A 25,225-nucleotide genomic window follows, 5' to 3' on the forward strand; every position below is an offset into this window, starting at 1 on the left:
GCAACCCCTGAACAGACTGGACTGCCCTGCTGAGAGGGAGTGACCATGATGGGACGCAGTGTATTGAGGAGAACAGTGAAAGTCATCGGAATGCAAAAAAAGAAGGGAGTATTTTCACCATGCTGTTTAATATAGAGTCTTTTTTTAATACAGAGTAGCAAATGAAAATGAAATGGTGAGAGCCGTGAACAAGGATTCCTGTACACTCTTTGATCACTATTAAAATAGCTGATTTACAGTTGGGAATAGACTTCATATATATGTTTTTTTGACATAAAGGACATTACAAACATTGAAAGAAACAATTTTATTGTTCCTCATTTTACCTCATTTTTACACACTGTGTGGAAGTGTAACATCGTTAACGCATAGCTAAAAAAATATAGAGCGCTATCATTCACACGTATCGTGACTCACATGATGACGTTCCGCTTTTTTGACATAAATAAAAGGCGTTAAAACTCAGCTTCAAGTAACTAGGGAATATCTGGTATACTATGCCCAAGTGTAACAATTCCAAATATTATGTAAGCAAAGCTTTGTGGTGTTATCGATATAAGGTGAATAGTGTGTCTTAACAATTACTTCATGATCCTGTGATTTGGTTTGCTAAAATCTGGCCCCATTGTTACATATACAATGTGAATAAGAGTTTGTCTGGGGGTTCATTTGGATTCGTAGACCTGTTAGAATTCAGAGACATTCCAAGGAACAAAAGACTGCAATGGAATAATGCGCACAATCCCTCACACAAACTGAAGGCCCCTCGCTACCACACGAGGTGTACTTCATTAAATCGTGTACGTGACTCGGACGAGAATATCGGTTTAACATACGATCCTTTAGCAGAATATGGCTTTACGGAAAACGTTCAAGGTAATTCAACCTCTTGCTTTCAATCTGCTATCACCAGCATCGAAGATCATTTTACATGGCTCTTTAGAAGCTAAGAAATTAGAGGTAATGGATTGCTGTCCAAAATGGACCAAAATGGCATTCCATGAACATCCTTTGACCGTTTCGGTACAAATAATACACAAAGGCCACGCGATCATTATCTAAAACATTATCGCAACCTAAAATAGAATAGAAATGATACATTCTTAAAACCAAATGAAATATATATATATGCCACATGTTCAGTGTCATACAATCATACACGAGTGCTAAAACAGCCAGGTCTGTGAACATTTTCAATACATAATGTACAACACAAAGATTGTCATGTGGGTTTTAGAAGGAATAACAAAACAAGAACAGCTAGAAAAAACGTGTTAGCTACACAGTGTACATGTGAACGTACATCGCAATACATAAAAGCCAGCTGACGGCTGTGACTCCGCACACGGGAGCCGTACAGCTAAAAGGCAACTAATGATGCTTGTAATCAAAGATACAGGACATTCACAAGAATAAAACAGCAATTTCTAGTTATATTAACTCACTATCCCAGTGATTTATTTCAGATTAGCACTTACGGCTGCACTTGTTTGTACATTATTAAGAATATGTACACACCTACAGTCCAGAAGTGTACATGACTGGGTCAGCGGGGTACAGCCTGGGAGCTCTGTGAATATCTGAAATAGGAACATTAAACATTGCATACACACTAAACTTCAAGTAAATTTGTGATAAAGTGAATTGTAGTGCAAGTGATATCAGGAAATGCCTCGCCATATAGAGCTGATTCAGTCAAAAGGACCATTTCCATGGGGGACACTCCAGTAACACAAAGAAATGAGACTCTACCAGTATAGCTAGAGTACAGGGACTACTAACATTGACAAGTGCAAAAGAAACATGAATGAAATGTACCTCTACAAAACTCTCACGCAGACATGTTCTTAAATTCTGGTCATAATTACGTAGCATTATTATTACTATAAACATTGTATGATTGCTTGTTCTCCATGCATCCCTCAATGCTTTGATTCTTAACCCATTTAGAGTCCTCTGAAAGTAAATTTGCACTTATACTCATTTTGGTTTAGAATACCACAATAAAGCTAATATGTTGTATGTACTTTTTTTGCCTATGGATTACATTCTAGCAGGAGAAGCCACCTTGAACACCAGTCTATGTCTATGTGAAGCTTATAAATAGATTAGCAGTACTCTAATGGGTAGAACTAACCATGCACCTACAACTGCTGCAGCAATGATCATGCCCAGTTGTTCAGGTGCTTTAACTACAGTGCACGATAACACAACACAAACACAAACTCACATGTATTAACACTCACATATAGTTTTTTCAAGCCCCACCTTATTGAATTTGACCAGAAGAGTACATCATGGGCTCAGGAGACAGGAAGACATTTTATTTTCCTCGCTCCTCACCAGCAGCTTCCGGTCCTGCCGACTAATTGCGGAAAACAGGGTAACATATGAGGTTTCGAAATTAAAGGGTTTACCGTTTTATAAAACCAGAAAGGACCGACAAGTTTTCAATAAAGATTTATTGGTAAAACACTTCTCCCACTTTCTTTCATCCTATATCAGGACTATATACGATATCAGGACTAGAGCTGTGATGGTTAGGATTTATCTTATGACCAGGGTGCTGTGCTAATCTTGCCTCCTGACCTGCCGTCAACTGCTCTGCTTTAGCACCCCGCAATCTGCTAGTCCGATCTGAAAACTGCACTGTGAGCAGCTTGAGGATCTCTCTGGTGCTCAAGGTTTGATCTCATATATTTATGCCTCCTGGCCCCCCTCCCCCTGCAGGGTAATGGCGCAGACCCCCCCCTCGGCGCAGGGAGTGCAGGGCTACAGTGCAACAACCGCGCAGCAATGCCCCAATGTGGTACATGGGCTGGTCTGCACGCCGTGGGCCTCGACACAGCCACGCCACTGTGGGTACCACTGGCACTGCCACAGCCAAGAGATCCACTAAAAAATGGCGGCTCCAGTAGCTCTTTACAGGCACCCCACAGCCAGAGCTTGTTGTACTCTCTGCTCCTTCTTCTTGATTTTCATCATTATCCTCATTCACCTCTACAACAGTGACCCCACTGATGTTGGCCTCAGAGGCTACACGTTGTGGCTGGGTGGTCTGTGGGATGGGGTCTCGGTTCTCCACTGATGGTGTCACTGGCACATGGCAGGAGGCATAGTCAGGGCCTGGGGATGGATTTTTTGCAGGATCAGTCTCTGGCACAGCTTTTGCAGTGGGTAACACAGACAAAGAATCATCAACAGTCATCATCACAGCAGACTCGGTGGCACCTTGCGCCAGGGCTGACTCAGTGGAGACCTGTGTCTCTGTGAAAACACCTTTCCCACCAGTTGTGGCCGTGATGACGGACTCGGTGGTGACGGAGTCTAGATCGTCACCCTCATCTGACAGCCAGGTGGAGGTGGGGCTGCAGGCCTGAGAGCGGAAAGTGCGAACCTCAGCAATAGTGTCCAAGTCAGAGCCAAAAGCAGCTCCATGGACTGGGGCTGAGGCTGGTCCAGAATCATATTCTGTCTGAATTGCTTGTTCTCGCAGGTGGTGCAGGTACAGGTGGTGATGCGACAGGCAGGGGTTGCTGATGCTCAAGGCTACTTCTCTTCCGGCAGTTCTACCCAGGCTGCAACGCAGTGGCAACATACGTGTCTCTCCACAGCACAGTGCCTCATATGTTGCTGAGTGGGGCAAGCGTGAGCAAGCACTCAGCAGCGATGCGGTTTCCTCTGATAGGCAAGCAGCCTCCAGCAGCAGCTCAGCCCGTGTGGCTCCACCCCCATCCATCTCCCCACAGCACACAAAGCCACTGTCTTGAGTACCCTCGGCCGACAGGCAGCACGGCACGTCTGAGCCACTGCCACTTTCATTGCGTTCGGGTGGTGCCATCTCACTCAGTTTAGTGTAGGTAGAGCTGCGGGTTACTGAGCGGGCCGGTGAGCCTTCACAAGAGCCCACCGACCCCTCACCAACCCACGGCCCTGCCCCCACCGCCCCACCTCCATTTGGGGCCTCCGTAACTTTTGCCACTCCGGCTTGTGCCAGCTCCATGCTTTGCAGCAGGGTCTCCAACTTGTGGTTCTGCACATTGATGTCTTGGAAGCACTTCTGCACTCCCGAGTCTGCCTCACCCAGGCTGGAGCGTACAACATCAATGACCTGCTTCAGCTGCTGGATCTCCCGACGTGCCTCCTTCAAGGCTAGTTGGGCCTCAACACGATGGCATTCCTCCTCGATCCAATCCTCCTGCATCCGGGACAACTGAGTCCGCAACTCATCTATCTCGGTGTCTCTGAGTACATGAGAAAGAAGCAAGTCAAGTTTATTTGTAGAACTCATTTATAAAAGCAATTCAAAGTGCTTGATGTCAGCAGGGATGAAAACATTACAAAGATAGATGTCTGTGTATCAGACAGAAAGAAAGATAATGATAGACAGCAATGCATAAGAGGGAAAAAATGAGGCAAAGGAGTGAGGCGAGAATGATTAGCTTCACTGATAAGTGGATTTCACACAGTTTAGGCCCAATCCCTTAAGGTCTTCTGGCACTGGGCACGTGAAAATACTCTTGTTCACAATTGTTCATGATTTTTTTTTACCACATTTTTAATCATAATATTTACAGTATGCACGTTAATATCATACCATGTGCAATAGCATATGTGCGATATGGTCTTAATTCACATAACATCTTTTTTTGTACATTTTGTATATATAGAATATTTTATATATATATATATATATATTTGCTTGTGAAACTGCTGATAAATCCACTTTAGAGCTGAGTCCTGGGGAGTCACTTCAGGCTAGCGACTAAGGAACCACACAGTAACAATAAGGTGGCTGAGAATTGCAAAATAAAATAATAAATGAGAAAAGACAATAACAATTCAGTCAACCTGGAAAAGGTAGGTACAGTTTACAAAAGGAATTCTTACCCCTCTTAATGTTTTCTTCTATTTTCTGATTATTATTGTGTTTGTTATTGTGTGTTCTGATTTGTTATTGTGTTTGTTATTGTGTGTTCTGATTTGTTATTTTGTTTGTTTTGTGTTTTCAGATTTGATATTGTGTGTTCTGATTTGTTATTGTGTTTTCGGATTTGATATTGTGTTTTTTGTTTTGTTATTTTGTGTTTTTATTTGTTATTTAGTTTTTTATTTGTTATTTTCTTTTCTGATTTGTTATTGTGTTTTCTGATTTATTTAGTTTTTTTTATTTATTTTGTGTTTTTATTTGTTATTGTGCACTTCTCGGTCAGGGTAGTAACACAACTCCTACATAAATATTGGGGCATACATGTAATATTATACCGTAATCTTGTCAAAAGTGCAAATGAAAAATAAGGTATGTTTATTATTTTTTTTATTCAAGCTGATTTCCAAGCTATATTTAAAAAAAAAATGAAAGCAGCCAATTGTGGATGTATTATTTCAGAAACACTTATTACAATCCCTATAAAGGGGAAATAAAGGGAAAAGTTGCATATTTAGGAATACTATATATTGGAATTACAATGATAAATGTGTGTAACTATATTATTGAACTGCCTGTTACTGGGTTAAATCAGCAGGAACAGACATTTGAGTTCGTTTAGAGACACTGATTACAGAATAATAGTGTCCTGGCAGTTGTGTGAGTCTGTACCATGGTTAATGAATAAAGAATGAGAAATTAATGAATAAAGATTTTACCTGTCCTGCAGTCGTTCAACTGTCTCTTTGAGCCTTGCCCTCAGATGTCTGATGCACACCTCTTTCTGCTGCAGAGGGGTCAGGTACTGCTCAGGAGGAGGTGGTTTAATTCCGTGATTATCCGTGCAGGACGTGTACTTCATGTGACGCCTGGGAAGTCGGAGAATGGAAAGAAAGTTGTTAGTTAAGCCATTCTCTTTCTATGTGAGGTGTTGGGAGCACATAATATTGGGTTGTACAATTATCATGCCATGAACCTTTCATATAACTTCACCTCTAATCTGAACGCATTTAATTTCTCATATGCATCCAACCTGGAGGTGGGGCTGCAGTCACTCCCCTTGCATGATCCTGAGTTGCTGCTGCTGCTGAGAGAAGCATTGCCATAGGGATCACGGTTACTGACAGGTGCTGGACTCCGCCTACAGCATAGGGCGGAAATGTAAAACGTTAAAGCAGCTTCTGTATAATGAAAATATATACACCGACCAAGCATAACATTATGACCACCTCCCTCGCCAAAACGGTCCTTGAGGCACGGACTTCTGGTGTGCTGTGGTATCTGGCAGCAAGATGTTAGCAGCAGATCCTTAAAGTCGCAACTTTCAGGACTTAAAGGATACTTTTGATAGATACTGACCACTGCAGACCGGGAACACCCCACAAGAGCTGCTGTTTTGGGGATGCTCTGATCCAGTGGTCTAGCCATCACAATTTGGCCCTTGGTCAAACTCAAAGCTCAAATCCTTACACTTGTCCATTTTTCCTGCTTCTAACACATCAACTTTGAAATGTTGACTTGCTGCCTAATATATCCCACCCACTAACAGGTGCCATGATGAGGAGATGGTCATAATGTTATGGCTGATCGGTGTATAACATAGGGCAATGATTAAGAGCATTTTGTGATGATCATAGTCACTAATTATAAAAATAAAAAAGGCAAAAAACTACAAACTTGCACAGCTTGACAACAAAACATGCCTGTCTACACTAAAATCATTAACATGCCACAACACAGGGCGATTTACTCGACACGGGCTGAAGACAGAAAAACATTGGTAAGCAAGAAAAATGAAAAACAAGCTGATTTCTGTGCTATGATTTAGCAAAAATCACCAAGAAAGAAATAATCTTTTAGAATATGAACTGAAATTAACCTTAAGACAGATGGTAAAGCCTGAGCAAGCAGTCCAGTCATTAATATATATAGTGCAATATGATATACATCATAATGTGATATATAGACTATATGTCCTGGATATGCAATCCATTCAAATTCACAAAAGATAAGATAAGTCATGCCAGAGGAATGCCAGAGAGAGTAAAAGAACACAGGATAGGTTAAGACAGAAAGAATGGACAATCGATGGATGATGCTCTGACCGACAGTGGCGCTCTGGAGACCTGGGTGTCACAAATCCTCGGCTCTGCCTCATAGAGACCATAATGCCTGCCTCCATGGGTGTGTAGTCTAGCTCTATAAACCTGCAATAGTCAAAACTGACCCACATACAAGAACAGATCGTTACTCACGGGACTACACAGAACTGCATGGGACTACACATAACACCCACACACCTGCAAAGAGTACGTGATCCATTATTCGGTTTTAAACTAAGTAGTCTTATTATATGGATTTATTTATTTATTTTCCCAGACACCTATTTTGTACAAGCTTCAAGCAAAGTAAAGTGTTTTTAAAAATCAATTCTTGACCTTAATAAAAAAAAAAGCCAGAAAGTCTATATTAACTGTCCAGTGAGAGTTTTACTCCTGTGATGGTTAAACATCTAGATAAGTTACTCATGCATGTATATCACATTTAACACAATTTTAACATTTGAATGAAAAGGTATGGTTCTGCCTCTTCATACCGTTACAAAAATGCTTTTCTAAAATATCAGTGATGTTCCCTTACAAACAAATCTGCTCTAAAATTGGGTCATATGGTTTTACTCCAATAGGATACAGTTAACAAAAAGATGTGTGGGAAGAAGGAACAGCTAAATATTGACCTCACTGCAGTGAATGCAGCCATAAAAAAACATTATCTGGTCTTCAATTACTCATTTTTATTGACTCAGTGTAGCCTCATATTCCTGTTCTTGGCTGAAAGGAGTGGAACTCAATGTGGCGCTGCCAAATGATTGGCTAATTGGATAAATGAATGAAAGACAAGGTGTACAGTGTTCTAATAAAGTGGTCATTACATTTTAAGTGAGGATTCGGTTTTCTCAGGAACCTTGCTCTTTGACATGAAAATCTGTCAGTACTTAGATGTCACCGAAGCACTTCTCACCTTAAGCGTCCTCCCCAAAAGCAGAAAATATTAAACGAAGCAGCAGGCAAACACTAGGCAAATCCTACCAACAGTGAATTAAGCGAAGCTTAAAGGATAAATGCTCTTTAATTTTTCCCTCCGGGGGGAAATAAATCCCCAGATTGGACAGGAATGGAAGCAATGCTCATTTTTAGGTTGAGAGACTAGGAACTGTGGTCCTGTTTACTGAACTAAAGAAGCATTGATACAAGCACAGGTTGCCAGATAATTTGCATATACACCACGAAGACCCAGCAGTTATCAGTGTAGTTGAAAAGTGTTTCAAATGCCAAAAGCCTACGAGCCACAGAGTAGCTTCATCTCCCAACCCACAATGATTTTATCACAGCAACAAACCATTCAAAAGCAGTTTTATTCAGAATACATGCCTTTTTCTTCAACATTCTTTTTCCAAGGCTGTATGGATGGGTATGGAGATAGATAGAAAAACAAACACAAACATACAAAAAAAAACAAAAAAGCATAATGGATATAACATAATGCAGACATTAGAAATCTGGTATCATTACTGATAGCAGATAGAGAGAGAGAGAGAGAGACAGTGGGGGACAGTGGACACCAGCCTACGTCCATCATACTGTGTTCTATAAGATGGACTGGTTCAAGCGCAGTACTAATGATGCTGTGTGGTGAAAGAGATGCTAGATTTAGTTGTGCAGAAGTAGAAGCAAAAAATGATAAAAAGTGAAGTTGTGTACTCTCTGGGTACTATTTTAGATTTTTGCTAAAATTCAGTATCTCTGTCACACAGATCTTATGTCCAGAAAGAAAAGCTACAGACACAACAGCCACTAAGTGGTGCAATTTCCCATAAGCAAGAAGCCATTGATCATCCCAACCCTTAACCGGTCCCTAACCACTGTATTCATGCAACATTTTGTGCTACAAATAACTAAAGAATCACAACTTCTATTAAAACTTTTCGATGTAGAAAGAAATCTAAAATATTGTTTGGTTTGAAAAAATACACTATATTGCCAAAAGTTTTGGGACATCTGCCTCAACATGCACATGAATGTAATATGGAGTTGTCCCGCCCTTTGCAGCTATAACAGCTTCAACTCTTCTGGGAAGGCTTTCCACAAGGTTTAGGAGTGTGTTTATGGGAATTTTTGACCATTCCTCTAAAAGTGCATTACTGAGGTCAGGCACTGATGTTGGACGAGAAGGTCTGGCTCACAGTCTCCACTCTAATTCATCCCAAAGGTGTTCTATGGGGTTGAGGTCAGGACTCTGTGCAGGCCAGTCAAGTTCCTCCACACCAAACTCACTCATCCATGTCTTTATGGACCTTGCTTTGGTCACTGGTGTGCAGTCATGTTGGAACAGGAAGGGGTCATCCCCAAACTGTTCCCACACAGTATGAAATTGTCAAAAATGTCTTGGGATGAAGCTGAAGCATTAAGAGTTCCTTTCACTGGAACTAAGGGGGCGAGTCCAACCCCTGAGAAAACAACACCTGAGTTCAATGATTTGGCAGGGTGTCCCAAAACCTTTGGCAGTATAGTGTATCTATATTACAGTGATTGTGTACAGACAGTATGTGCACTAATGAATGAGCTGGACTGAATTGCTGACAATTTGATATTGCCTTGAGATTTCCATTCTTTGAAGCTGTTTTAAATAAGCTTAAATGTGCTCATTAGCAGACTCCTAATGGTGCCCCTGACCACTTCCCCTTCTAACTGCCAGAGGGGGTTTTCGCCCAAGTTTTGAGACACTTCCAGTTTATCATTGCACTTCATGTCTCTTAGCATATTTAAACCCATTCAGCATGCAGCACTGTGTGAAGTATTGTTAGCTCTGTCTGCATTACTAAGCCTTTTGTTCCTTTGCTCTATTGCTGCTGTTTTTTTTTACCTTTTGCCCTATTTTCTGTTGGATTTGTGAATTGGATTTGTTTGTACTGTGATCTTTGTCTTTTTGGGTTTTTGGTCATTGCTTGTATTTGACCCTGACCTTGCACACGGTTTGAAATACTTTGCTGTGTTTATTCCTTCAATAAACTCAATGCATAATGGATTCCACTCCAACTCCTTCGTTACAGCGGGTCTACATCCTAATTGCTATTCACGTCTGTACAGACGCACCAGCCAGCAGGAGGATCCCTACATGTAAAGGGTTTTGGGTGTACATTTCTATAAATATTGTTTACAGTGTAGCTGAAGATTGGAAACATGCTGATTTTATATATTTTCCTCACAATTTTGGTCACTTTCCTTTTCCTAGCTCACCCTAATCATACAATAGCAACTAGCCAATAAAGATGAAGCATAGCATCTTTTCAGACTGCTGCATATGATGTGTCACTGGACAGCATAGCCCAGTAAAAGAAAAGAGCTGTTTACACTCTTCCACATACATGAATTCACAGGTGCCCATTACTAACTAGTGTTGCTATTGTTGACAGGGGAAAGAGATCAGTGAGCATGGCCATGACCATACAGAGCTGTGGCATCACTGGCATTCTTCTGTTATTCTTCTTCTGCTACTCTTGTCCATTTTTCCTGCTTCTAACATCAACTTTGAGGACAAAATGTTGACTTGCTGCCTAATATATCCCACCCACTAACAGGTGCCATGATGAGGAGATCATCAGTCTTATTCACTTCACCTCTCAGTGCTCAGAATGTTATACCTGATCGGTGTAATATGAGTTATGGGATAGTTAAAGGTTGGATCTGGCTTCATGGGTGGATTGCAGTTTTCTATAACTACTAACAGTAGTGCTCTCTACTATAACCATGCCCTACATAGGGTATTGAATCTGAGGCTCACGGAGGGGCTGCAGCAGGAGAGGACAGTATTTGCTGCAAGCGCCATTTGGGCTGCAGGGCCTTCAGAGGATTGAATCTGAGGAGAGAGACAAGACAGAGAGGCAGAGAGCTGGGCTCTACCAGAAGCAAAGATGTTACTGCTTCTAATGCTTGACTCTAGAATTACTTCTACAAACACTTTTCCACGAATATTTATAACTGCAAAAGATTTACAATCACTTTTGCAGACAGAAGCATGTTTAAACATACCTTAGTAACTTGAAGACAATCACACCAACAGCAACTCCAAGACAGAATATTATCAATAATATATATTTCAATCTGTTGTCGTTTCTGTTCTAATCACATAAAAAATCTCCTAGGACAAATTCCGCTAATCTAGTTAGTAATTCCATTAATGCATCTTATATGAGAAGCAATCGCAAAGGATTTGTGTTGGGTGTGCTGGCTTTAAAATCTTTTACTCAGCATGGCAGCTTAAGGCCATCATCCATCTTCTTGAAGGAGAAAGAGACCAAGAAGTGAAAACAGGGTTAAAACCAACAAAGTTAAAGAGATGACATAGCCAAGCAGAGAGAAAGAGAATGAACGAGACTCATTATCTTTAGCACAGCACTTATATCATCTGAAAAAATGAATAATTGTGTCTTCAAGATGCAATATACAGATATTCTGACCCTGATTGATTCTATGCATATAATATAAATATATATAATATAAAGCATATAGCGTGTCTCGTTTTGCATGGCCAAATAAAAATATGTTGAGAGATATACAGGAAAGCAGGAAGAAACAGGAATAAATGTAAGGATAAAGTAAAAGGGTGCAGTTGAGTTGCGTCAGGAATGTGACAGGAGACAGATTATTCTAGCCAAAAAGAAAACAAAACTCAAGCACCCTACCTGCGGGTCCCAGGCGTAGATCTTTTATTGACAGGTGAAGACATGGAGGCGAGGTAGCACACTCTCTGCAGCTCAGGGTCTCGCTCCTATCTTCCCTCCCTTGTTTCTCCACGCTGAGCTCGAACACCTTACCTCAAACCAGCCCTTGGGGCAGACAAAGCAACACACCATTCAGAATTGCTGAGTTTCAGAAAAATATTGAGCAGATGTATGGCAGATGTAGATTTTGTCACTGTGCTTAAGTATGTACACAATACCAATCTGTCTCTAACAGAGCAACACATTCATTCAAAGACACATCAACAGCAGCAAATGGAAAAATCAGCAAAACCGCATATATGAATCAGAGGTCAGTCTAAACATACAGGAGACAATGATCTGGCTGCTTGGAAAAAGTGACAATTTATAAAATCTCAAACTCATTTAAAAAAAATGAAATAAGAGAGAAACCAGACTCAAAAGGGAACCTCATTTCTGCTGGGAGTAACACTGGATAATGTGATGAAAAAAAAAATCCCTTCTATAACTGTGTACTTCACTAGATTAGCAAACTTTTTGAGACACCCCTCCAAATCAATTCCATGTCCACAGGTTTATAAAATCACCTAGGCATGCAGACTGCTTCTATAAACATTTGTTAAAGAATGGGTCACTCTCAGGAGCTCAGTGAATTCAAGTGTGGTACTGTGATAGGTTCCCACCTGTGCAATAAGGCCATTCGTGAAATTTCCTCACTACTAACTATTCCACGTTCTGTTTTAGCTGTTTAACTGTTAGTGGTGTCATAACAAAGTGGAAGCAATTGGGAATTGTTTATACAGTTTTCAGAACAACTTCTCAGTGTATCCCCATATATCTGGCAAAAATACACTACATTGCCAAAAGTTTTGGGACACCTGCCTTTACATGCACATGAATTGTTTCTTATGTCCAGAAACAAAAGCTACAGACACAACAGCCATTAAGTGGTGCAATTTCCCATAAACAAGAAGCCATTGATCATCCCAACCCTTAACCGGTCCCTAACCACTGTATTCATGCAACATTTTGTGCTATAAATAGCTACAAATTACAACTTCTGTTAAAACTTTTGAATGTAGAAAGAAATGTAAAATATTGTAGTGTTTGGTTTGAAAAAAATACGCTATATTGCCAAAAGTTTTGGGACATCTGCCTTTACATGCACATGAATGTAATATGGAGTTGTCCCGCCCTTTGCAGCTATAACAGCTTCAACTCTTCTGGGAAGGCTTTCCACAAGGTTTAGGAGTGTGTTTATGGGAATTTTTGACCGTTCCTCTAGAAGTGCATTTGTGTGGTCAGGCACTGATGTTGGACGAGAAGGTCTGGCTCACAGTCTCCGCTCTAATTCATCCCAAAGGTGTTCTATGGGGTTAAGGTCAGGACTCTGTGCAGGCCAGTCAAGTTCCTCCACACCAAACTCACTCATCCATGTCTTTATAGACATGACCTTGCTTTGTGCACTGGTGTTGGAACAGGAAGGGGTCATCCCCAAACTGTTCCCAAAAAGCATGAAATTGTCCAAAATGTCTTGGTATGAAGCTGAAGCATTAAGAGTTCCTTTCACTAGATCCAGAGACATCTCAACAAGAGAGACAACAGAAAGAAATCTGTAAGAAAAGGGCAAAAAAAACATGGTAATAATAAAATTGAAGCCAGGCTCAGAAAGGGAAACTCATCCTCATTTGGGTGACACTGGTCAGTAAATAAAGTAACTAATAAAGCACATATGAAAATTTGTGAAAACCTTTATAGATGCAGAAAAACATGACACACCTTGCTGTATAAAGCTGAAAGTGGAAGCATGCGTCAGGGAAAGCACACGCCTCTCCACACTGTATTGTACAGAATTTTCTGCAAGGGTTTGCCTTAACTGTGCCAAAATGCTAAAACACGTTCACTTGATGACTATGCATTCTCTCGGTTATCTAAACCACAGAGCATTTAGCCACTCCAAGTCAAAACCTGACCTTGAATTCTTTTAAAAATATCACACACATTGCAATTTGTCTGAAAAATTACATGCGTGTATGTGTTTAACTTCATGAATATCAACACAAATGTTTACCAGGGAAGCCAGTAAAGATTAGAAATTGGTTGTCAGATGTATGGCTGTTCTAACAAGCAGTACCTTGGCAGTATATTTGCTTTTCCTTGGTAGTTTTACTAAAATATTATATTGTAGACTTCTGTGTGCCATATAACAGCACAACTGACACAGGGAGGATTTTCTTTGTATCGGGTTTGGTTTTGCATTGTACAGACCACAGCATGACCTCGAAGGACGTCTAATAGAGCATATTTCTGAAAATATCATTTTATATTATTATACAGTATGTACCAGTCTAATCAGAGTGCACTAACTGCAGTGATGCACCCTGGGACTCCCTTGAACACGACTCAATACCATGCAGAGAAAAAGTGAGTCACTCTCTAACACCTTCCTAAGCACCCCCCCACCCCCCTAATACTGTATGCACAAACTCAAATACACACACACACACACACACACAGATATACACGTTCATAAATATTCACACAAATTAACAGCAATAAAGAGAGCTTTGACCCATAGCTTTTTTTTCCAGCCAAGCCCTTGCAAGAAAAAAATACAGACATTATTGCTATCTTCCAAGGTCATCATTCATCACTACATGTTAAAAAGTGCTGCATCATCCTCCTTTTACTGGTCCTGGGTTGTCCTCTGGTTGGTCCGTAAGGCACAGAACTGGCTGCCCTGAACTAAGCTTTGTATATGAACTTGAATATCCATCAGTCAGTATTTCACCTTCTTCCCTTCAGCTTCTATTACACATTATAAACAATGATAGCAATAGCTAGACCCTGGGAGCCAGATAAAGCCATTTAATGGAGGATAAGCACTAGAGCTAACCTGACCTTAGTGGGGTGTTAGACAGACCACAGTGAATTTGCCGATGAGCATGCTTGTGTTTTAATTATTTATGACTTGCAGAAGGGATAAGGCTAAAGTGATTACACTCATACTGAACATGTAATGATAATATCAGCAATACTGCATACCATAAACAACTGACACTCTCTTTCATATAAACATATATTAAACTAAGCAGATTTGACTGAATGTACCGGTTCAGCATAAATATGCCGGTCTATTAGTGTCTGCATCAGCATAAAACTGTCTTCTGCTAAGTGTTGTGCGTTCTGAAATGCTTTTTTATAATAACCTCTGCTATTTTGGGAAGGGTTAATTTGGGAACATGGTTTTGGGGACTGGTGCTCATTCAACCATTAGTGAGGTTGGGCACTGATGTCTGGAAAGGAGTGCAGTCGGTGCTCCAATTCAGTGTTCAGTGGGGTTGAGGTCAGGGTTGTGTCCAGGACACTTGAGTTTTAGTACTCCAACCCCGGCACACCATGTCTTTGTGGACCTTTCTTTATGCACAGAGGCACTGTCATGGTGGAACAGGTTTGGGCCTCTTAGTTCCAGTGAAGGGAAATTGTAATGCTAGAGTATACTGAGACATCATATATCCTATGTATGCTTCCAACATTATGGCAACAATGACTGTCCACAAACGTTTGGCCATACTGTTTACATAATTTGTATATGTATAGTGATTTGTGGTGGTCACTGATGGGGACAGATCTGCGTGGACAGCCCATGACCCAGGGGACTGCTGTGGATCAAAACACTCGTAGACTATCACACCATCTCTGAACTGTTGTTGCATCGGTCAGTTTTCGGGCAGGAAGGAATTAGTGTCTATAATGAACTCAGAAACTACAATGACTTATTAGTTCCTCAAGAGCTCTTGGTTGCTGTTGTAGAAAGGACATTATTTTACATTGACATTATTTACTGTCCAGTGTCACCCAGATGAGGTTCCCTTCTGAGCCTGGTTCCTCTCAAGGTTTCTTCATCATATCATCTCAGGGAGTTTTTCCCCTCACCGCCATCACTTTAGGCTTCTCATTAGAGATAAACAGTAAAGTAACGTAACTTTAAATACATTTTTTATACTTCTGTAAAGCTGATTTGAGACAATGTCCATTATTATAACTGCTATGCAACTAAACTGCATTGAATCGCTGTTGGACCAGTGAGGGACCAGCTAAAACCAGTCAAGGCAGTGACATTTTAAACATCACCCACTAATATTCAACAATATTAGCTTTAATATATTTTTTTTGCTAACTTTGCTTTCATATCTGTCAGTGGTTTCCTAATAACAAAACAGATTCCTAACAGGAAACATGTTCATTTGATGTTAATGCACCTGGTCTCCATCACCAGTTATAAGGCTAATTAACATTTAAAAGGTTTCCTAATAGGCAGCTCAAGACATGACGGTGATAGCATATCTACTCAGTTCACATTTGTATCGTCTTTTATCATTGATGATGTCCTTATGAGACACTACCACAAAAATAATCCATCACAGAACAATCTAACAGAAATATACACTATATTGCCAAAGGTTTTGGGACACCCCTCCAAATCATTGAGTTCAGGTGTTGTTTTTCAGGGGTTGTGCTCGGCCCCTTAGTTCCAGTGAAAGGAACTCTTAATGCTTCAGCTTCATACCAAGACATTTTGGACAATTTCATGCTCCCAACTTTATAGGAACAGTTTGGGGATGACCCCTTCCTGTTCCAACATGACTGCACACCAGTGACCAAAGCAAGGTCCATAAATACATGGATGAGTGAGTTTGGTGTGGAGGAACTTCTCATGCATCATCAGTGCCTGACCTCAAAAAATGCACTTCTAGAGGAATGGTCAAAAATTCACATAAACACACTCCTAAACCGACATCCCAAAACTTTTGGCAATAGTGTACCTTTTATCCTACTTCTGAAGTCTCTTAAATAACTGGCCAATTGACTGCTGTTATATGCAAATGTTCACAAATAGCATAGTATAGTATCCACTATTATTAGATGGGTTGTGATCATTAAAAGGGAAAGCTAACATTGTAATATCTACTGACCTACTGAGTTCATGCTGTTTCCTTTGGAAACCAAACCCTGTAAACCTGTTGTCCAAAATATGCAAGATAGATATTCCATCTAACATTACATTAATTATTACCAGGACTATATTGTGCCTACTTGCCCAATTGTTGCTGATAATGTGTTATGGATGTCCATCCATCCATCCATCCATCCATCTGTATTCTGAACCGGTTATCCTACATAGGATGGTTGGGATCTGGTGTCTAGTCACACAATGTGGGACACCCTGGCTGAGGTGGCAACTCATTGCAGGGGCACAACTGAACACACACTCACACCACACACTACAGACAACTTAGACATGCCACTCAGCCTACAGCACATGTCTGTGGACTAGCTAACCAAAAAGCAACCATGCCCTCTGTGTTATGTATGTATCTGTGAAAATATCTGGAAAAAATTCCTAATCCCAGTGCACAGAAACCTAGAAGGTGTTTAATTCTGTGTTCTCACCTGGCATGACTATCACTGATGAATCTATAGTCTCAGCTCCTCATATATAATCAGCCAAGCCTTAATTCCTCCTACCATACCGTGTATTCTCTTATTATGCTCTGGTTTTCATCTAAACCATCACTTCCATTTAAATCCAGCTAGCTAACCGCATATAACCTTGAGGGTGGCAAAAATGATATATATGGGTGTATTTTTAACTATGAAACACAAGGGACATGACCCTTTTAGCCCAATTATAAGCTGCTCTTAATAGTATTGTTGCATAGATATTGTAGTATAAACAATCACTAGAGAGAAATGGTGCTTTTTTGCCATGGATTGCACTGGAATATACTGAACACAGAAAAACAAAAACACATGAAGCTGCACACCAACAGGGTGAAAGAAGTCTCCATGGTGACGGCTACTAATCCAGAATGTGATAAACCCAAAGTGTAATGATTGGGTCTCAACATGAGAAAAGAGAAAGAAAATAATAGATCTACCTGCGGAAAAATCTTTAAAAAAACCTTAGTTTGACCAGCTACCAAAACACTAGCAGAGCTGGTCAAACTGGTCAAATATACACCAATCAAGCATAACATTATGGCCACCTGCTTAATATTGTGTTATAAGCCCGTCCTGCACTGTGTATTCTGACACCTTTCTATCAGAACCAGCATTGACTTCTTCAACAATTTGAGCAACAGTAGCTCGTCTGTTGGATCAGATCACACGGGCCAGCCTTCTCTCCCCACGTGCATCACTGAGCCTCGGCCGTCCATGACCCTGTCCCCAGTTCACCACTGTTCCTTTCTTGGACCACTTTTGATAGATACTGACCACTGCAGACCGGGAACACCCCACAAGAGCTGCAGTTTTGGAGATGCTCTGATCCAGTGGTCTAGCCATCACAATTCGGCCCTTCATCAAACTCAAAGCTCAAATCCTTACGCTTGTCCATTTTTCTTGCTTCTAACACATCAGCTTTGAGGACAAAATGTTCACACGCTCCCTAATATATCCCACCCACTAACAGGTGCCATGATGAGATCATCAGTCTTATTCACTTCACCTCTCACTGGTCATAATGTTATGCCTGATCGGTGTATTTGCAAGTTGCTGAGTGATGGTAGAAAGTAAACTAATACAACATTGTAGAAAAGTAACACAACCATAATACACAAGCCTGCAAATGGCTTGAATGGGACAAATTGTTCTGAATGTCTCGAGAAATATAAGAAGCACAGAATCTTCTCTGTGATTGATTTCACCAAACAACTAGATGGTGCAGCTATGCCTTGACACCAAGGGTCTTGATAATACTTAAAGATCACGGGTGCGACAAATTGTACAAGGTCACACCAGGCCCTAACACGCAAGCTTCCTGCACCTGTCACGAGCCAGAAGGCACAAAAAAACCGCACGCGTCCAGCCATCAGTACAATGATCCGTATGAACGTATAGGAAATACACGCATTGCACGTGCGGCACCTCGAAAACAACACACCAACCCGCACTCACACGCCGCATACCCTCTGCACCCAAACATCTGTAGTGCGCAGTCACAGCTGCATCCGACACTTCCTAAACCCGAGCTCACAGCCCTGATCACATCAAACTAGGCAAGGCTACATGCATACATACAATGTGGCAAAAAAGAAATATCCACTTTGTTGCATTTGCTCCATGCGTCCTTTACACAGTCCTTCGTGTGTCCTAGAGGCAGAAATCATGCAGCATCATATCACCGGTTTCCTTGTTTTCATCACTTGGCGACACGTTCTGCATACCTGTTTACTTTCGCTGCAGGATTTCCTCCTGTCTCATTTATGATCAGTTGTCGCGTTTCCCCTCGCGCTGCTCGGGCGCGGACTGCACCGAAAGCGCGCAGAGCGAAGGGAAGGGAAGGCTGGGGGACGCGACGCCTTCCTTGTGCGTGAGATTTGTTTGCAATCCGTGAGAGGGAAAACGTCCACAGCTGACACGAATGCAGACGCGTAATATTACGTCACGTCTCCTTAAAGGGGAACGTAAGGTGAGCAGAAAGTGAGAGTGCACCGGAGAGCGTTTAAGTGTGAAATGCGCCGTCCTAAATGTTGAGGGAAAGCCTGGCGTCTTGATAAACGCAGTACTGGTATGAAAAAAAGGTTAAAATTTATTTCAATAAGAATAATTTCAGAGAAGCTTGACTGTGTTCATTAGTAATAAGTCAACAAGATGTCTGGTTGCCTGGGCACAATGCATGCTGGTTAGATTTTGGTTTGTATTCGGCTTCCATCAGCGCCACCACCACCTGCTCCTCATGATGACGTCGATATGATTATCTTGCACTCCGTGATGACGTCGATATGATCGTCTTGCCCCTCAAGATGACGTTCCATATAATAATTGATACTCCGCCTTATTCCATGTTGTCTCTTTCTTATAAGAAATGTATATGGTTGATTTGATTCGTGTACTGATGTATTGATGATATATATATATATATATATATATACTGATTTAAGCTCACTGCTTCATCCATGAATGCAAAATATTTCAACCCTCCAAACTTGTTTACATAATTCATTCATTAAGTGGAAATACACAATACAACTAAGGAGAACAGCTCAGGTTTGAAATAGAGACAATGAAGTTGTAATGTGGAAATGTTACCTGCTGCTCCACTGTCGTGGTCAGTTTGTTTAGAATAATAATCAATCCATCCATCCATCCATCCATTTTCTGTAGCAGTTATCCTATGGAGCATGGAGTCTATCGCAAGGGAACACCCTAGATGGAATGAGAACCCATCACAGGTCACACACAATACCTGTCAGCCTAAAACGTATGTCTTTAGATTGGGGAGGAAACTGTAGTACCCTGAGGAGATATGGGGAGGAGATACTGTATATGCAAGCCCTTGCACTCAGGGCTGAGGTGGGAATCAAAACCAAAACCCTTGAGGTGCGAGACAATCATGCTAACTGCTAATTTGTAAGTCTCTTTAGATAAAAGTGTCTGCTAAATGAATACCTTTAAATAGTGCAGAATCATAGATATTAAATATTTAAGATGTTGAACAAAACATTCTACAACATTCTGTTTATTTACAATTTTAAATGGAAAAAAAATCCCAGATTTTCAAAAAGGTCTCAGACTGTTTCTAAACTTGTTTTAGGAAGTATAAAATCATAGGTTTGTTTTGTTAATGATCCTAATCTGTTAGCTAGGAATCATAAATAATGTGTTTGTGTTCACTGTAATTTTGTGTACAAGACAGTGGTGAGACCGGCCATGCTGTATGATTTAGAGACAGTGTCACTGAGGAGGAGACAGGAGTCAAAGCTGGTAGCAGAGCTGAAGATGTTGAGGTTCTCTTTGGGAGTGACATGGTTGGACAGGATTAGGAACGAGTACATCAGAGGGACAGCTCATGTTGGACGTTTGGGGGACAAAGTTAGGGAGGCCAGATTAAGATGGTTTGGACATGTCCAGAGGAGGGAGAGTGAGTATATTGGTAGGAGAATGTTGGACATGGAGCTGCCAGGCAGGAGGCAAAGGAAAGTGTTCACTGTAATTTTCACTTTCACATAATACTATAACATATGGATATAAATTAGCAGTTATAGAAAGTTATAATTTCAGAATTTCATATAAACTTTAATAGTTTATAATATGAGCAAAAAAATAAAAATCACCTACTCTAACCACTCAAATAGGATTCTAGTCAGCCTTCCCAAATGATTCCAATTAACTACTGTTGTGAATTCACCAAAGCAGACTAGGGGACTCGGAAGTAGTGCTCGGCAGGAACCTTTTATTGGAGATCAGAACACACTGCAGTGGTACTGTAGTCATCGGGTCCAGTGAAAATGCACATATGTTGCATTTTTAAAGGCCTTGAGTAGGCAGGCCTGGAAGGTGTGACAATACAAAAGCCTAGAGGTAATACTCTTAAATAAAGCACTGAATAGGCGAAAAATCCCCGGGGCCGACCCCCAGCTGTCAGCTAGTTCACAGTTCCTGATAACCATCTGTTTTGATCATCATTTGGTGGCGAGAGCTGGGATATATACGTTATTATTCAAAGAGCAATATATGTTACAATAGATTTTAGAGTGACCTCAAAATATGTTTTCCTACACTGCACAGTAAGAGTTTACTTTCTGTATCAAATGACCTCTTCACTGCCAACATGATCAAATCCTGCAGCTTTATCTCTATAATGCAATACCCTAATCAGTGCTTGATCAAATTGATTATTAATCAATTGTTAGATAATAAAGCTGTTGCTATAGTTGACATACAATTTATTATATAGATTTAGAGTACATCGATTTGATAGCATATCTGAGTGATCAAATGTCTGCACAGGCCATGAAAAACTAAACAGAACTAAAGAAATTATAGAATAGAATCTACTTTCATTGTGAGATTTGTAGAGAAATTCACTGGCTGTTAGCAACCTTCTACCCACAGACCAGTACAGTACTTCTTCAACTAGAATGAGGAAAAATCTGGAGAAACTCATTATCCACTCCTTTCACCTCAGTCATTGTCTCTAGCAGTAGTTCCCCTCTCAAAATGAGAGTGAGAACCCAAAAGTACTTGGAATAACCAAGACATGTACAACTGCTTTCCATGGCACTGGTAAATCATGGGTTAAAGCTTTGAGTTGCTGATTGGAAAGTTGTGATCTCAGCACCAGTAACAGCTGCCACTGTTGGGCCTTTGAACAAGACTCTTACCACTCAGCTGCTCAGTTATGTCCTGTCCTATAGTTGTTATGCTTTGGATAAGCATCAGTGAAATCTGATCACTAAAATAATATATGTAAATAATTATTGTGTGTAATTGCGTGAGTGAATGAGTGTGTGTGTGTGTCCTGCGATGGGTTGGCACTCCGTCCAGGGTGTATTCTGCCTTGATGCCCGATGACTCCTGAGATAGGCACAGGCTCCCCGTGACCTGAGGATAGATCGGATAAGCAGTACAGATAATGAAATGAAATGAAAAATAATTATCGTGTATCGTGTACATTGTGCTCTTTTTTACTGCATTTGTCCTTTGCTCTGTCAGCACCATGGACAGCAGCACTAATCTTAGCGTTTTTTACAACACAAATTATTCAACATACAAAATGAGCTGGTTCATGAATTCATTATTTGTGTCTTTGGCTGTTTTAACACAGACAATTGATGAGATTCTGTACTTCTGGAATTAACAACTAAACATTGCAGCCAGTGCTACTTAAAGGCTTGTGCAAAGCACAAAGATAATAGGGTTAATAAGCATTATTCGATCTAAAGAGATCAATAACACATTTTTGGCTTTATTTATTGATGTACATATATTTTCATACTGTACTTATCTGCACTTGTTCATTTGCACAATTCTGCTATTTGCACTTCTGGTGCTAGAACCTGTACAATGCAATGACAATAAAGTTGCATCTATCTATCTATCTATCTATCTATCTATCTATCTATCTATCTATCTATCTATCTATCTATCTATCTATCTATCTATCTATCTATCTATCTATCTATATGTTTTGTTACATTATAACCTGTAATTTACATGTTTTTTTTATCTGAATTTTATGTGATGGATCTGCACAAAATAGTCTAAGTTGGTGAAGTGAAATGAGAAAAATATATATAAAAAAGAATTTTTAAAAATTAAAAATCTGAAAATTGGCATGTGCATATGTATTCACCCCCTTTGCTATGAAGCCCCTCAAAAGTTCTAGTGCAACCAATGACCTTCAGAAGTCACATAATTAGTGAAATGAAGTCCACCTGTGTGCAATCTAAGTGTCACATGATCTGTCAGTATAAACACACCGTTTCTGAAAGACGCCAGAGGCCTCTAAGCAAGAGGCATCACACCATGAAGGAGCTCTCCAAACAAGTCAGGGACAAAGTTGTTGAGAAGTGCAAGTCAGGGTTGGGTTATAAAAAAATATCCAAATGTTTGATGATCCCCCGGAGCACCATCAAATCCATCATCTTCAAATGGAAAGAACATGGTACCACAACAAACCTGCCAAGAGAGGGCCGCCCACCAAAACTCACAGACCGGGCAAGGAGGGCATTAATCAGAGAGGCAGCACAGAGACCAAAGGTAACCCTGAAGGAGCTGCAGAGTTCCACAGCAGAGACTGGTGTATCTGTGCATGGGATCACAATAAGCCGTACACTCCAAAGAGCTGGGATTTATGGAAGAGAAGCCAGAAAAAAAGCCATTACTTGGTGTTAAAAATAAGAAGGCACGTTTTGAGTTTGCCAAAAGACATGTGGGCGACTCCCGAAATGTATGGAGAAGGTGCTCTGGTCAGATGAAACAAAAATTGAACTTTTCGGTCACCAAGGAAAAAGCTATGTATGTGACCCCAAGAACACCATTTTTCAGCAGCAGGGACTGGGAAACTGATCCGAGTCGAGGGAAAGATGGATGGCGCTATATACAGGGATATTCTTGAGCAAAACCTGTTTCAGTCTGCTTGTGATTTGAGACTGGGACGGAGGTTCACCTTCCAGCAGGACAATGACCCAAAGCATACTGCTAAAGCAACACCCGAGTGGTTTAAGGGGAAACATTTAAATGTGTTGGAATGGCCTAGTCAAAGCCCAGACCTCAATCCAATTGAGAATCTGTGGTCAGACTTGAAGATTGCTGTTCACAAGCGGAAACCATCCAACATGAAGGAGCTGGAGCAGTTTTGCCTTGAGGAATGGGCAAAAATCCCAGTGGCAAGATGTGGCAAGCTCATAGAGACTTATCCAAAGTGACTTGCAGCTGTAATTGCCGCAAAAGGTGACTCTACAAAGTACTGACTTTAGGGGGTTGAATAGTTATGCACGCTGACGTTTTCTGTGATTTGTTGTTTGCTTCACAATAAAAAAAATCACATCTTCAATGTTGTAGGCATGTTCTGTAAATGAAATGATGCAAACAATCCATTTTATTTCTAGGCTGTGAGGCAACAAAACATGAAAAATGCCAAGGGGGGGTGAATACTTTTGCAAGGCACTGTATCTATCTATCTATCAGTATGGACCAATCACAGCATGATGTAGAAAAGGTCTATGAATTGCATAGACCATATACACCAATCAGGCATAACATTCTGAGCAGAGAAAGGTGAAGTGAATAAGAAAAATGGACAAGCGTAAGGATTTGAGCTTTGAGTTTGACGAAGGGCCAAACTGTGATGGCTAGACCACTGGATCAGAGGATCTCCAAAACTGCAGCTCTTGTGGGGTGTTCCTGGTCTGCAGTGGTCAGTATCTATAACAAGTATCATTTAAGTCCCATAAGTTGCAAAATGGGGCCTCCATGGGTGCTAACATCTTGGTGCCAGACACCACAGCACACCTTCAGTGATCTAGTTTAGTCCATGCCTCGACAGGTCAGGGCTGTTTCGGCAGCAAAAGGTGGACCAACACAATATTAGGCGGGTGGTCATAATGTTGTTCCTGATTGGTGTATTATAGCTTATGTACACTGTACAAAAGTGATGTCCACGAAGACATGGTTTGCCATGGGACATGAAGGGCCTGCACAGATAACTGACCTCAACCTTAAGGAACACTTTTGGATGATTTTTAATGCTGACAGCACCCCAGGCCTCCTCACATCAGTACCTGACCTCTGGCCATATGATGTGTGTTAAGGAATCTTTTAATTAGTTAAAATAGGAGGTGTTTTGTCAGTGCTGAACTTTTAAATCTCAGCCAATCCATGTTCTCTGGTATTGTGTTGCAATTATCAAGTTTTACCACCAGATGGTAGTAAAAGATCATCCTCCTCATCCGCTTCCTCACACCTAGCAAACATATCTTCTTCTTTGGGCTTTTCCCTTCAGGGGTCTCCACAGCGAATCATCTCTCTCCACCTATCCCTATCTTCTGCATCCTCAACACTTACACCCACTAGCCTCTGATATTGATGAATATCCTCATCAATTCCATCCATATACCTCCTCTTTGGCCTTCCTCTTTGCCTCCTGCCTGGCAGCTCCATGTCCAACATTCTCCTACCAATATACTCACTCTCCCTTCTCTGAACATGTCCAAACCATCTTAATCTGTCCTCCCTAACTCTGTCCCCCA

General features: G+C 40.9%; 1 protein-coding gene across 4 annotated transcripts; it reads right to left on the bottom strand.

The window, feature by feature from the left end:
• Window positions 1-102: 102 nt before the first annotated feature.
• On the bottom strand, window positions 103-19,129 carry snphb (syntaphilin b). Of its 4 annotated transcripts, XM_058409740.1 has the most exons (7): window positions 18,917-19,129; window positions 11,670-11,813; window positions 10,769-10,843; window positions 7,033-7,149; window positions 5,961-6,068; window positions 5,647-5,796; window positions 103-4,244 (listed from the first exon to the last, which is right to left on the bottom strand). In XM_058409740.1, the coding sequence occupies exons 2-7, from the start codon at window positions 11,711-11,713 to the stop codon at window positions 2,693-2,695; spliced, it is 2,046 nt and encodes a 681-aa protein (XP_058265723.1). In that variant the 5' UTR covers window positions 11,714-11,813; window positions 18,917-19,129; the 3' UTR covers window positions 103-2,692. The 4 variants fall into 4 exon arrangements, with proteins under 4 accessions (XP_058265723.1, XP_058265724.1, XP_058265725.1 ...); XM_058409741.1 differs by lacking the exon at window positions 10,769-10,843 and having other exon boundaries at window positions 18,917-19,126; XM_058409742.1 differs by lacking the exon at window positions 7,033-7,149 and having other exon boundaries at window positions 18,917-19,126.
• Between the last annotated feature and the right edge of the window lie 6,096 nt (window positions 19,130-25,225).

This window comes from Hemibagrus wyckioides, linkage group LG15 (genome assembly GCF_019097595.1).
Source record: "Hemibagrus wyckioides isolate EC202008001 linkage group LG15, SWU_Hwy_1.0, whole genome shotgun sequence".
NCBI lineage: Eukaryota > Metazoa > Chordata > Actinopteri > Siluriformes > Bagridae > Hemibagrus > Hemibagrus wyckioides.